We start from the raw sequence: 12839 nt of genomic DNA on the forward strand, positions 1-12839 counted from the left end.
CAAATACTTATTTCCCCCACTGTATATATACTTGGGTTATTTTGATAACACTAATTGCTATTTTCACTTCTGAGACATTCCATAAGCCCAATAAGTCACTCCCATTTATCAAGAGATGATGCACTTCTGAATGCTGAAAAGCACTGTGTTTTACGATATGCCATCTCTACATCTTACTGTAGTAAGATATTCTTGGGAGCATCATGGCTAATATGAAGTCCTGCCTCATAGAAGGGACCTCTTCTTTTTCTCTTGAAGTATGGATTGAGAAGTTAAATTCCTTGTTTTCTTGGTGATGGGTGTTCTGTGACACAGGAGCTTTGGCATGGAATGCAGATCAGCTGTCTTCTGGAAGTCGAGACAGGATGATTCTTCAGAGGGACATCCGAACGCCGCCTCTCCAATCTGAACGACGGCTTCAGGGCCACAGACAAGAAGTGTGTGGCTTGAAGTGGTCCACAGATCACCAGCTCCTTGCTTCGGGTGGAAATGACAATAAGGTATGATAGTGATGCTCACAAGCCAAAAATCTTTTGGAGCCAGAAAAAGTTTTTTTTTTTAAATTATTATTATTGTTTTTTTATTTCCCTCAACTCTCCCACTTACTTTACTCCAACTTTTGTGTGTTTTTTTGTTTGTTTGCTCTCCCCTTCTTCCAGCTTCTATTCCTTTTTCTTCCAGTTCTGCAGCTTCCTTCAGCTGCCCCTGTCTTTCTTCCAGCCTCTCTAGCTACTACAGTGGCTCTCCTTAGGCTTGCTTGTAGTAACTGTCTAGCTAGTGGCTGGAGTTTTTCCATCCTATAGGGAAGAACAGTGCCCAGCCAGTCTGCGTCAGTCTCAGCCTGTTACTTCTCTTCATCACACCTTCCAGCATCTGTAAGCAGCAGAAATACAAAGCCACACACACACATGGAATGAAACTAATCCTTCTAAATGCCAGTCATATACTACAATTACAATTGCAATGTATTTCTATACCACTAAAACCACTAGGTTATTAGTGATTTATAATAAGTACAATAACACATTCCAACAAAGTTTTTATTAATTTGGACAGTCTTAACTTTATATTAAAGCAATGATGTTCTTGCCTCTTTCCCCTTCTCTCCTCTCCCCAAATATGAGAGAAGAACCATCAATATAAATGGAGTGGTCCTAGAAATAGTTTTCTGTATTCAAAAATCCATGTAGTGTTTTGTTCTCCTTTAATACCTTTTTGAGACTGTGAAACCCTACTACTACTACTACTATTTAGCATTTCTATAGCGCTACAAGGCGTACGCAGCGCTGCACAAACATAGAAGAAAGACAGTCCCTGCTCAAAGAGCTTACAATCTAATAGACAAAAAAAAAAAAAAGTAAACAAATCAATTAATGTGAATGGGAAGGAAGAGAGGAGGGTAGGTGGAGGCGAGTGGTTACAAGTGGTTACGAGTCAAAAGCAATGTTAAAGAGGTGGGCTTTCAGTCTAGATGCGAATGCCAGGAGCCTAAGAAATAAGATGGGGGAGTTAGAATATATTGCACTAAATGAAAAATTAGATATAATAGGCATCTCTGAGACCTGGTGGAAGGAGGATAACCAGTGGGACACTGTCATACCGGGGTACAAATTATATCGTAGTGATAGGGTGAATCGGATTGGTGGAGGGGTAGCATTGTATATTAACGAGAGCCTTGAATCAAATAGATTGAAAATTCTGCAGGAAACAAAACACTCCTTGGAATCACTGTGGATTGAAATTCCATGTGCAAAGGGGAAAAGGATAGTGATAGGAGTGTACTACCGTCCGCCTGGCCAGGACGAACAGACGGATGCGGAAATGTTAAAGGAAATCAAGGACGCAAACAAACTGGGCAACACAATAATAATGGGGGATTTCAATTACCCGCATATAGACTGGGTTAATGTAACATCTGTACACGCAAGGGACATAAGATTTCTTGATGAAATCAAGGACAGCTTCATGGAACAGCTAGTTCAGGAGCCGACAAGAGAAGGAAAAATACTAGACTTAGTCCTTAGTGGTGCTCATGATCTAGTGCAGGGGGTAACGGTACGAGGGCCGCTTGATAACAGTGATCATAATATGATCGGTTTTGATATTGGCATTGAAGGAAGTGAAACTAGGAAATCAAGTACGCTAGCGTTTAACTATAGAAAAGGTGATTACGACAAAATGAGAAAAATGGTGAAAAAAAGACTGAAAGGAGCAGCTCGCAGAGTAAAAAACTTGCGTCAGGCGTGGATGCTGTTTAAAAACACCATCCTGGAGGTTCAGGACAAATATATTCCACGTATTAGAAAAAAGGGAAAAAAGACTAAACGTCAGCCGGCGTGGCTAAACAGTAAGATAAAGGAAGTCATTAGAGCCAAAAAACAATCCTTCAGAAAGTGGAGAAGAGAACCAACTGAAAGTAACAGGATAGATCATAAGGAATGCCAAGCCAAATGCAAAGCGGAGATAAGGAGGGCAAAAAAGGACTTTGAGAAGAAATTAGCGTTGGAAGCAAAAATACATAGTAAAAATTTTTTTAGATACATTAAAAGCAGGAAACCGGCCAAAGAGTCGGTTGGGCCGCTGGACGAAAATGGTGTTAAAGGGGCGATCAGGGAGGACAAAGCCGTAGCGGAGAAATTAAATGAATTCTTTGCTTCGGTCTTCACCGAGGAGGATTTGGGGGGGACACCGGTGCCGGAAAGAATATTTGAAGCGGGGGAGTCGGAGAAACTAAACGAATTCTCTGTAACCTTGGAGGATGTAATGGGTCAGTTCAGCAAGCTGAAGAGTAGTAAATCACCGGGACCTGATGGTATTCATCCCAGAGTATTAATAGAACTAAAAAATGAACTTGCGGAGCTACTGTTAGAAATATGCAATCTGTCCCTAAAATCGAGTGTAGTACCGGAAGACTGGAGGGTAGCCAATGTTACTCCGATTTTTAAGAAGGGTTCCAGAGGAGATCCGGGAAATTATAGACCGGTGAGTCTGACGTCGGTGCCGGGCAAGATGGTGGAGGCTATTATTAAGAATAAAATTGCAGAGCATATACAAAAACATGGACTGATGAGACAAAGTCAGCACGGATTTAGTGAAGGGAAGTCTTGCCTCACCAATCTAATGCATTTTTTTGAGGGGGTAAGCAAACATGTGGACAATGGGGAGCCGGTTGATATTGTATATCTGGATTTTCAGAAGGCGTTTGACAAAGTGCCGCACGAAAGACTCCTGAAGAAATTGCAGAGTCATGGAATCGGAGGTAGGGTATTATTATGGATTAAGAACTGGTTGAAAGATAGGAAGCAGAGAGTAGGATTGCGTGGCCAGTATTCTCAGTGGAGGAGGGTAGTTAGTGGGGTCCCGCAGGGGTCTGTGCTGGGTCCGTTGCTTTTTAATGTATTTATAAATGACCTAGAGATGGGAATAACTAGTGAGGTAATTAAATTCGCCGATGACACAAAATTATTCAGGGTCGTCAAGTCGCAGGAGGAATGTGAACGATTACAGGAGGACCTTGCGAGACTGGGAGATTGGGCGTGCAAGTGGCAGATGAAGTTCAATGTTGACAAGTGCAAAGTGATGCATGTGGGTAAGAGGAACCCGAATTATAGCTACGTCTTGCAAGGTTCCGCGTTAGGAGTTACGGATCAAGAAAGGGATCTGGGTGTCGTCGTCGATGATACGCTGAAACCTTCTGCTCAGTGTGCTGCTGCGGCTAGGAAAGCGAATAGAATGTTGGGTGTTATTAGGAAGGGTATGGAGTCCAGGTGTGCGGATGTTATAATGCCGTTGTATCGCTCCATGGTGCGACCGCACCTGGAGTATTGTGTTCAGTACTGGTCTCCGTATCTCAAAAAAGATATAGTAGAATTGGAAAAGGTACAGCGACGGGCGACGAAAATGATAGTGGGGATGGGACGACTTTCCTATGAAGAGAGGCTGAGAAGGCTAGGGCTTTTTAGCTTGGAGAAGAGACGGCTGAGGGGAGATATGATAGAAGTGTATAAAATAATGAGTGGAATGGATCGGGTGGATGTGAAGCGACTGTTCACGCTATCCAAAAATACTAGGACTAGAGGGCATGAGTTGAAGCTACAGTGTGGTAAATTTAAAACGAATCGGAGAAAATTTTTCTTCACCCAACGTGTAATTAGACTCTGGAATTCGTTGCCGGAGAACGTGGTACGGGCGGTTAGCTTGACGGAGTTTAAAAAGGGGTTAGATAGATTCCTAAAGGACAAGTCCATAGACCGCTATTAAATGGACTTGGAAAAATTCCGCATTTTTAGGTATAACTTGTCTGGAATGTTTTTACGTTTGGGGAGCGTGCCAGGTGCCCTTGACCTGGATTGGCCACTGTCGGTGACAGGATGCTGGGCTAGATGGACCTTTGGTCTTTCCTAGTATGGCACTACTTATGTACTTATGTACTTATGTGGCCAAGGATGGGGCAAGACCTAGGGGCTCAGGAAGTTTATTCCAGGCGTAGGGTGCAGAGAGACAGAAGGTGCGAAGTCTGGAGTTGGCAGTAGTGGAGAAGGGAACAGATAAGAAGGATTTATCCATGGAGCGGAGTGCACGGGAAGGGGTGTAGGGAAGGACGAGTGTGGAGAGATATTGGGGAGCAGCAGAGTGAGTACATTTATAGGTTAGTAGAAGAAGTTTGAACAGGATGCGAAAACAGATAGGGAGCCAGTGAAGGGTCTTGAGGAGAGGGGTAGTATGAGTAAAGCGACCCTGGCGGACGATGAGACGGGCAGCAGAGTTTTGAATCGACTGGAGAGGGGAGAGGTGACTAAGTGGGAGGCCAGCAAGATGCAGATTGCAGTAGTCTAAACGAGAGGTGACAAGGGTGTGGATGAGGGTTTTGGTAGAGTGCTCGGAAAGAAAGGGGCGGATTTTACGGATGTTGTAAAAAAAGAAACGACAGGTCTTGGCAATCTGCTGGATATGAGCAGAGAAGGAGAGAGAAGAGTCAGAGATGACCCCAAGGTTTCGAGCTGAGGAGACAGGGAGAATGAGAGAGCCATCAACAGAAATAGAAAACGGGGGGAGCGGGGAGATGGGTTTGGGGGGGAAAATGAGAAGCTCGGTTTTGGTCATATTTAATTTCAGGTGGCGTTGAGACATCCAGACAGCAATGTCAGACAAGCACGCTGAAACTTTGGTTTGGATGCAAGGTGAGATATCGGGGGTAGAAAGGTAGGTTTGGGGAGTCATCAGCATAGAGATGAGATGGTAGGAAAAGCCATGGGATGAGATTAATGAACCAAGGGAAGAAGTGTAGATAGAAAAGAGGAGGGGACCAAGAACAGAACCCTGAGGTACGCCGACAGGCAGAGGGATAGAAGTAGAAGAGGATCCACCAGAGTGAACACTAAAGGTGCGGAGGGAGAGGTAGGAAGAGAACCAGGAAAGGACAAACCCCTGGGATATGAACTGATTGGATTGTTTCTTGTTCTTTGTTGCCATGTAATCTCTGGTTTCTTAGCTGTCCAATCTCTTACCTGCCTACAGCTTCTGGTTTGGAACCACTCCAGCCTGAGTCCTGTTCAGCAGTACACAGAACACCTTGCAGCAGTAAAAGCCATCGCATGGTCTCCTCATCAGCATGGGCTGCTGGCTTCAGGTGGAGGGACGGCCGATCGCTGCATCCGCTTCTGGAACACCCTGACAGGACAGCCATTACAGTGCATTGACACTGGCTCACAAGTCTGCAACTTGGCCTGGTCCAAGCATGCCAACGAATTGGTAAGCCTTCAGTGGGAAAGAGGGAAACTGTGGAGCACAAGAGCAGGTCTCATCACTGATTCTTATGATTCGTAAAGCTGTTTATCAATTTTTCTGATGTGTCCTACAGGTGAGCACCCATGGCTATTCACAGAACCAAATCCTGGTCTGGAAGTATCCCTCTCTAACCCAAGTAGCAAAATTAACTGGGCATTCCTACCGTGTTCTTTATCTGGTAAGTTAAATGCTGATCTGTCTCAGCTTTTCATTCCCAGTAGATGCTAAAATCTATAAGAATAAACAACCAGAAAAGGTGAAAACAAAGGAGTTTGGTAACAACATTTTCTAATTGTCAAGCTTCAGTATGAAGTATAAAATTGTGCATATCAGCCAAGTATTAATTAGAACAAACTGGAAACTGTCCAGCAAGAGAAGACCAAGAGTAACATGGAAGCCTTGCTGCAGTTCTTCAGGTCACGATTCACTGGAGGGGCCCAATAAAAGTGAGTTTGTACATGTGAGAGAGAGGGGATAGAAAGGCCCCAGGTAGTGTAAATGAAGGCTTATGGCACAAGTTCTTAGCCTGATTGCAGTTAAGCTATAAGAAGCAAGAGAACTGCCAAGTCAAAAAAAGATGTTTCCTCCACGACCCTCCAGACCGGTCAAGACGCATGGGTTATGTCCTCCTACCAGCAGAGGGAGACTGAGAAACACTGAGCTTTTGAATACTGTATATATAACCTGTGCAGTACATCCACTAGCCAGTATTTTCTCAGTCTCAGCAGAGGTAGATGGACAGCCTGTGCAGTCTTCAATAGTCTGGTGAGGTAGTTTGATTATTCAGTTGAGGAGTTTCCTCTCTTATTGCCTAAGTTATTAGTTTGGACTACTCCCTGTACGTGGTAAAAAAAAAAAAAAAAAAAAAGTGCTTCGGGGCCCTGGGTCCGGTGGGGCCCAGTTCTTCCCCCTGGGGTGTTACACCTGTGTTCAGGTCCCTCCCCCTGTGCTGCTCTCCTTGGAGATGCTGGCAGCGTTGTGCCTCGGCTGCTTTCTATGATTGTAGCCTTGAGAGCCCCCCACTTTGCAGCTGCCAGACAGAAAGAAAGAAAGAAAGAGAAATTGGGTGATATCTCTTTAAGAGCCGTCTGAGGCTTTATGTAGATAGGAACGGACGGCAGGTTCGTTTCCTATCGCTAGCGAAAGAGAGCAGAGCGATTTTTTGTTGGGGGGAAGCTGTGAGAGACAGCGTGTGCGCCGCTCAGCACAGCGGGTGGTGTGCTTCGAGGGCATGGCAGGCAAACTGCTCCGCTGTCGCGCGTGCTCGCGCCGAGGCATAGAAGCGCCGGGAGGCCAGTGCCGTTTGTGCGGCGAACCAAAGCAGGCCTCGCCGATGGCGGCACCCCCGGTGTTGGTGGCGGAGGCCCCAGCTAGTTCGGGGGCATCGGGGACAGCAGGAGCACCGGCAGGGACGGTTTCAACAAATTTAGTTTTGGCGGGAACGGCCGCCATTTTGGATTCCGCGCGTCCCGCGGAATCAGCGGTTTTTGGCCCTGCTGCTCCCGGGTCGGCGCCGAAGGGGGTGCCTGAGGGTACAGGAGGCGTTGGTTTTCCTCCGGATTTTGTTTGGACCCTTTTTCAAGCCTGGAAGGCTGGTCCCCCATCTTTAGGGGAGGGGACTAGTGCGGCGCTGGCGAAGAGGCCTCGGTTTGAGTGGGATGACGAGGAGGGGTTCTCCCCTGTAGGATCCGAAGGTGTTTTCAGTGATATTGGGGACCCTGAGGGGCTTGAGGGGCCTCAGGATCCGGAGTTGGTGGTCCCGGGGGAGGATCCCTCTGTAGTGCGGATTTTTCACAGGGAGGAGCTTGCGGAGCTCATTGAGCAGATTTCTTCCACCCTCAAGTTTGATCAGCCAGAGGCGGTTTTGGGGGAGGCTAGACAGGTGGATCCCTTGGTTAAGGGGATTCAGCGGCAGGCTAGGTCCTTTCCCATGAATAAGGACATCCGGGATATGGTGTTTCAAGAGTGGCATTCGCCGGATTCTCCCTGTAAAGTGTCTAAAGCTATGTCGAGACTGTACCCGCTCCCACAGGAAGATAGAGATGCCTTTAAGGCTCCCACAGTGGATGCAGTGGTGACAGCAGTTACAAAAGCCACGGCTATACCGGTGGACGGGGGGACTGCTCTCCGGGATCCCCAGGATAGGAGGCTTGAGTCCTTCCTCAAGCGGAGTTTTGATCTGTCGGCCCTGGCCCTGCAAGCCTCGATTTGTGGGGGGCTAGTTGCGCGGGCGTGTTTCCGATGGGCCGAGAAACTGCTGGATGATTCGGTGGAGGTTGGGACCTCCGGGGTACAGGAATTAGCCAAATTGGAAATGGGATCGTCCTTTTTGTCTGATGCGCTTTATGATTTGCTCCGTGCTTCGGCCAAGAATATGGCTATGCTGGTGGGGGCACGTAGGGCACTGTGGTTGCGAGGTTGGGTCGCTGACGCGGCCTCCAAAGCTAAGCTTTGTTCGCTTCCTTTTAAGGGGTCCATGCTTTTTGGGGAGGATTTGGATAAGTTGGTGCGTGGACTCAGCGATGCCAAGGCCCCTCGGCTTCCGGATTTTCGTCCAAAAGGGGCGTCCAGGGGTACTTCCTCCCGAGGCAGGTTTAAGGAGGCTCGCCGGTATAGGCCCGGGAGGACTAGTGGGCCCTTTAGAGGTCGGTTCTTCCAGCGAACTCAGTCCTTTCGGGGGAATCGGCGCGGAGGGCGCGATTTTTCCACGGGAGGACAGGTTTCGGGGCGTAATTCGCAATGAAGGTGTGCGGGCCCAGGCTCTGGTTCGGGTAGGGGCTCGGCTGAGTCTGTTTTACCAGGACTGGGCCCAAATCACATCGGATCAGTGGGTCCTCGAAGTGGTGCGAGACGGGTACGCTCTGGAGTTCGACGGCTCGCCCCCCGAAAGGTTTCTGGAGTCCCCTTGTCATTCAAGGCTCAAGCGGGCAGCAGTGCGAGACACTCTGGCTTGTCTGATCAGTCTGGGGGCGGTGGTACCTGTTCCCGCTGCTCAACGCCGCTTGGGCTGCTATTCAATTTATTTTGTAGTCCCAAAGAAGGAGGACGCCTTTCGGCCTATCTTAGATCTGAAGGCAGTCAATGCGGCTCTCAGAGTCCCCTCTTTTCGCATGGAGACATTGAGGTCGGTCATTGTCGCGGTGCAGGAGGGGGAGTTTCTCACGTCCTTGGATCTGACGGAGGCTTATCTACACATCCCCATTCTGGCCGCTCATCAGCGATTTCTGCGCTTTGCGGTTTTGGGAAAGCATTTTCAGTTTTGTGCTCTGCCTTTCGGGTTAGCAACGGCTCCTCGAACCTTTTCCAAGATCATGGTGGTAGTGGCGGCAGCCTTGCGGAAGCAGGGGATTCTGGTGCACCCGTACCTGGACGATTGGTTGATTCGGGCCAAGTCCCAGTCGGAGAGCGAGGTGTCTACGGCTCGAGTGGTGCAGTTTCTTCAGTCTCTGGGCTGGGTAGTTAACTTTGGCAAGAGTCACCTGGTGCCGTCGCAGTCGCTGGAGTACCTGGGGGTTCTATTCGATACCAGGAACGGTCGGGTCTTCCTGCCAGGCCCCCGGATTCGCAAGTTGCAGGGTCAGATTCGTCTATTTCTGTCGGAGACGGCTCCGACGGCCCGGGAGTATCTGCAAGTCCTGGGGTTGATGGCGGCCACCATAGAGGTAGTTCCGTGGGCTCGGGCGCATATGCGGCAGTTGCAGTCAGCTCTTCTTCGTCGATGGGCGCCCCTGTCGCAGGAGTTGGATGTCCGCCTTCAGCTGCCGGTAGCCCCACGCCTCAGTCTCCAGTGGTGGCTAGATCCAGGCAATCTGAAAAAGGGAATGCCGTTGGAGGCTCCGCAGTGGGTGGTTCTTGTCACAGACGCCAGTCTTCAGGGCTGGGGAGCTCATTGTCTCGGTCAGGTAGCTCAAGGACGCTGGTCTCAGGTAGAAGCTCAGTGGTCCATCAATCGTCTGGAAACCCGGGCCATTCGACTAGCGCTTCAGGCGTTTCAGAGTGTACTGATGCAGAAAGCAGTCAGGGTGTTTTGTGACAACGCCACCGCCGTGGCTTATGTCAACCGTCAGGGGGGCACAAAGAGTCAGGCGGTCGCGGAGGAGGCGGCGCTGTTGTGTCAATGGGCGGAGGTCCATCTGCTGGCGCTCTCCGCGGCGCATGTGGCTGGAGTAGACAACGTGGAGGCAGATTACCTAAGCAGGCATGCTCTAGACCCCGGAGAGTGGTCGCTTCATCGGTCGGTGTTCAGTCGCATTGTAGCGGTCTGGGGACTTCCCGTGATGGATCTGATGGCAACGGCCCGCAATACTCAGGTTCAGAGGTTTTTCAGTCGTCGGAGGGATCCTCGAGCGGAAGGCATAGATGCGCTTCTAATGCCGTGGCCGCAGGAGTTACTGTATGTGTTTCCCCCGTGGCCGTTGGTCGGTCGGGTGATTCAGCGCATCGCTCGGCACCCCGGACAAGTGATCTTGTTAGCCCCGAATTGGCCACGTCGGCCGTGGTACGGAGATCTGGTGCGGTTGGCGATAGCGGATCCTCTGCCGTTGTCAGATTCAGGGGTGTTGTGTCAGGGACCGATAGTTATGCCAGATCCGGATCGGTTCTCGCTTACGGCCTGGCTCTTGAGAGGCACAGGTTAAGGAAGAAAGGTTTTTCGTACAGAGTGATTGATACAATGTTGAGTTCGCGTAGGCAGTCCACTTCACTGGCGTATATCCGGGTCTGGAGAGTCTTTGAGCATTGGTGTACAGGTAGGCAGGTTCTTCCCTTTCGGGCGTCGGTGACAGATGTCTTGGAGTTTTTACAGGATGGTATGGACAGGGGTTTGGCCTTGTCTTCTTTGAAGGTGCAGGTAGCGGCTTTGTCGTGTTTCCGTGGGAAGCTCCAGGGAAGGTCGTTAGCTTCTAGTCCTGATGTGGTTCGATTTTTGAAGGGTGTTAAGTTACTGCGCCCGCCCCGGCGTCGGATGGTGCCTCCGTGGGATTTGAATCTCGTTTTGGAGGCTTTGGTGAGGCCACCGTTTGAGCCCTTGGTTTCTGTTTCAGATAAGGATCTTTCCCTAAAGACGGTGTTCTTGGTGGCTATTACTTCAGCTCGTCGAGTGTCAGAACTTCAGGCTTTGTCGTGTAGAGAGCCCTTTTTGGTTTTTTCTAAGGAGAAGGTTTCGTTGCGCCCGGTGCCGTCCTTTGTGCCCAAGGTGGTTTCAGAGTTTCATGTGAATCAAGTGATTTCTTTGCCAGTGTTGGGTGACTTGGCGGGGGATGCGGAGCAGCGTCGACTGGCCAAGTTGGATGTGCGTAGAGTCTTGCGCTGTTACGTCTCCAGAACTCAACACTATAGGCTTTCTGATCGTTTGTTCGTTCTCCATGGTGGTGCAAGAAAGGGCGCGGCAGCTTCCAAAGCTACGATAGCTAGATGGTTGAAGGAGTCCATTGCTTCGGCGTATTTGCTGAAAGGCCGCGTGGTTCCTAAGGAATTTTCGGCTCATTCTACCAGGGGAATGGCAACCTCCTGGGCGGAGAGTAGTATGATTCCTCCGTTAGATATTTGTCGAGCGGCGGTTTGGTCGTCATTGCATTCCTTTGTTAAACATTACAGGATTGATGTGCATGCCAAGGATGAGGCAGGTTTTGGGGCTGCGGTGTTGACCTCTGGCCTACGCGGATCCCGCCCTTAGGATCTTACTGCTTGGGTACGTCCCATGCGTCTTGACCGGTCTGGAGGGTCGTGGAGGAAGGTGAAATTAGATCTTACCTGCTAATTTTCTTTCCTCTAGACCCTCCAGACCGGTCAAGGCCCGCCCTGTCTGTACTGTAGGCCAGGAGGTCGGTTTGTCTGTTGTTCTATCTTGGCAGCTGTTGAGTGTGGTTTCTATGGTTTCAGACTTGGTTTGTATAAGTCTGGTCAGGTGTGACCGTGTTTGTTAGTCCACCTGTGGAAGCACACACAATTCAAAGGGCACAATGAAAGATATGAAGAAAGTGTCCAGTTGACAGTGACCACGTACGGGGTTGTTAGTTCTAGTTGGTGTTTTGGTTTTCTCTGCTTTGTCAGGGTTATACTGGCTAGTGGATGTACTGCACAGGTTATATATACAGTATTCAAAAGCTCAGTGTTTCTCAGTCTCCCTCTGCTGGTAGGAGGACATAACCCATGCGTCTTGACCGGTCTGGAGGGTCTAGAGGAAAGAAAATTAGCAGGTAAGATCTAATTTCACCATGTTAGACCAATGTCACCAAGAAGGTGACACTGAAATGAAGAGCCTACACCACCACTTTTTTTTTTTTTTTGAGTGCTTTGGTATGCCCCTTACTACAGATTGAGCCACGTAGTATTTCTCTGTCTCCCATGGATGGTGATGGGTGGACTATGCAGCTTCTGGATTGGTTTCTGATGCAGCTTCTGAACCCATTGGAAAACTGTGTCAGTAGAGCAGAGGGGTACCTCGTTTTGGGTTTATCCTCCACAAAATAACTAAAATAAATAAACTGGAGCCTGGTGGTACTCGGAGGAGTCCAAGTCCCTCTCCCCCCTTTTCATCACTGCTGCTTTGTTTCAAATCCATAGAGGAATTTAAAAAGAAAAGGAAATGTTTTCTAAATGGATGTAAATTTCCTTAGCTAAAAAAGAAAAAAATAACTTAAATTGCCATGGCAGTTCCTAGCCATATTGTAATGACTGCTTATGATAGCAGGTGAGGCTATACACCTGCTCTACTAGGGGAAGCTTTCTTTTTCTCCAGCCATAACTGAGGGAATTTTGGAGTGTTTGAAGGATGGTGTAGAGCTTCCTTGAAGAAGGTGCAGGTTGCAGCCTTGTCTTGTTTTTGAGGGCTTCTTAATGGCAAGTCTTTTGAGTTCTCATCAGGATATCGTCTGGATTTTGAAGGGAGTTAAGTTGTTAAACCCTCTGAATTGTCAAGTGGCTCCTCCTTGGGACTTGAGCTTGATGTTTTCCTCTCTCATTCAACTCCTTTAGAGTTTTTAAAAATGACTTCCTTAAAAGATGTGACTCTGAAGATGGTGTTTTTGTGTAAAGTGGTCTAGATTCTATAT

The 12839-nt window shown here is 48.7% G+C and overlaps 1 protein-coding gene across 1 annotated transcript in view; it reads left to right on the forward strand.

The window, feature by feature from the left end:
- Positions 1-12839, forward strand: part of LOC115480936 (fizzy-related protein homolog) — an 81182-nt gene that overhangs the window by 40831 nt on the left and 27512 nt on the right. Inside the window, 3 exon segments of the mRNA XM_030219921.1 lie at positions 316-500; positions 5518-5751; positions 5861-5965. Of these exon segments, the coding sequence (XP_030075781.1) occupies positions 316-500; positions 5518-5751; positions 5861-5965 (524 nt within the window).

Source organism: Microcaecilia unicolor, chromosome 11 (assembly GCF_901765095.1).
Source record: "Microcaecilia unicolor chromosome 11, aMicUni1.1, whole genome shotgun sequence".
NCBI classification, from domain to species: Eukaryota; Metazoa; Chordata; class Amphibia; order Gymnophiona; family Siphonopidae; genus Microcaecilia; species Microcaecilia unicolor.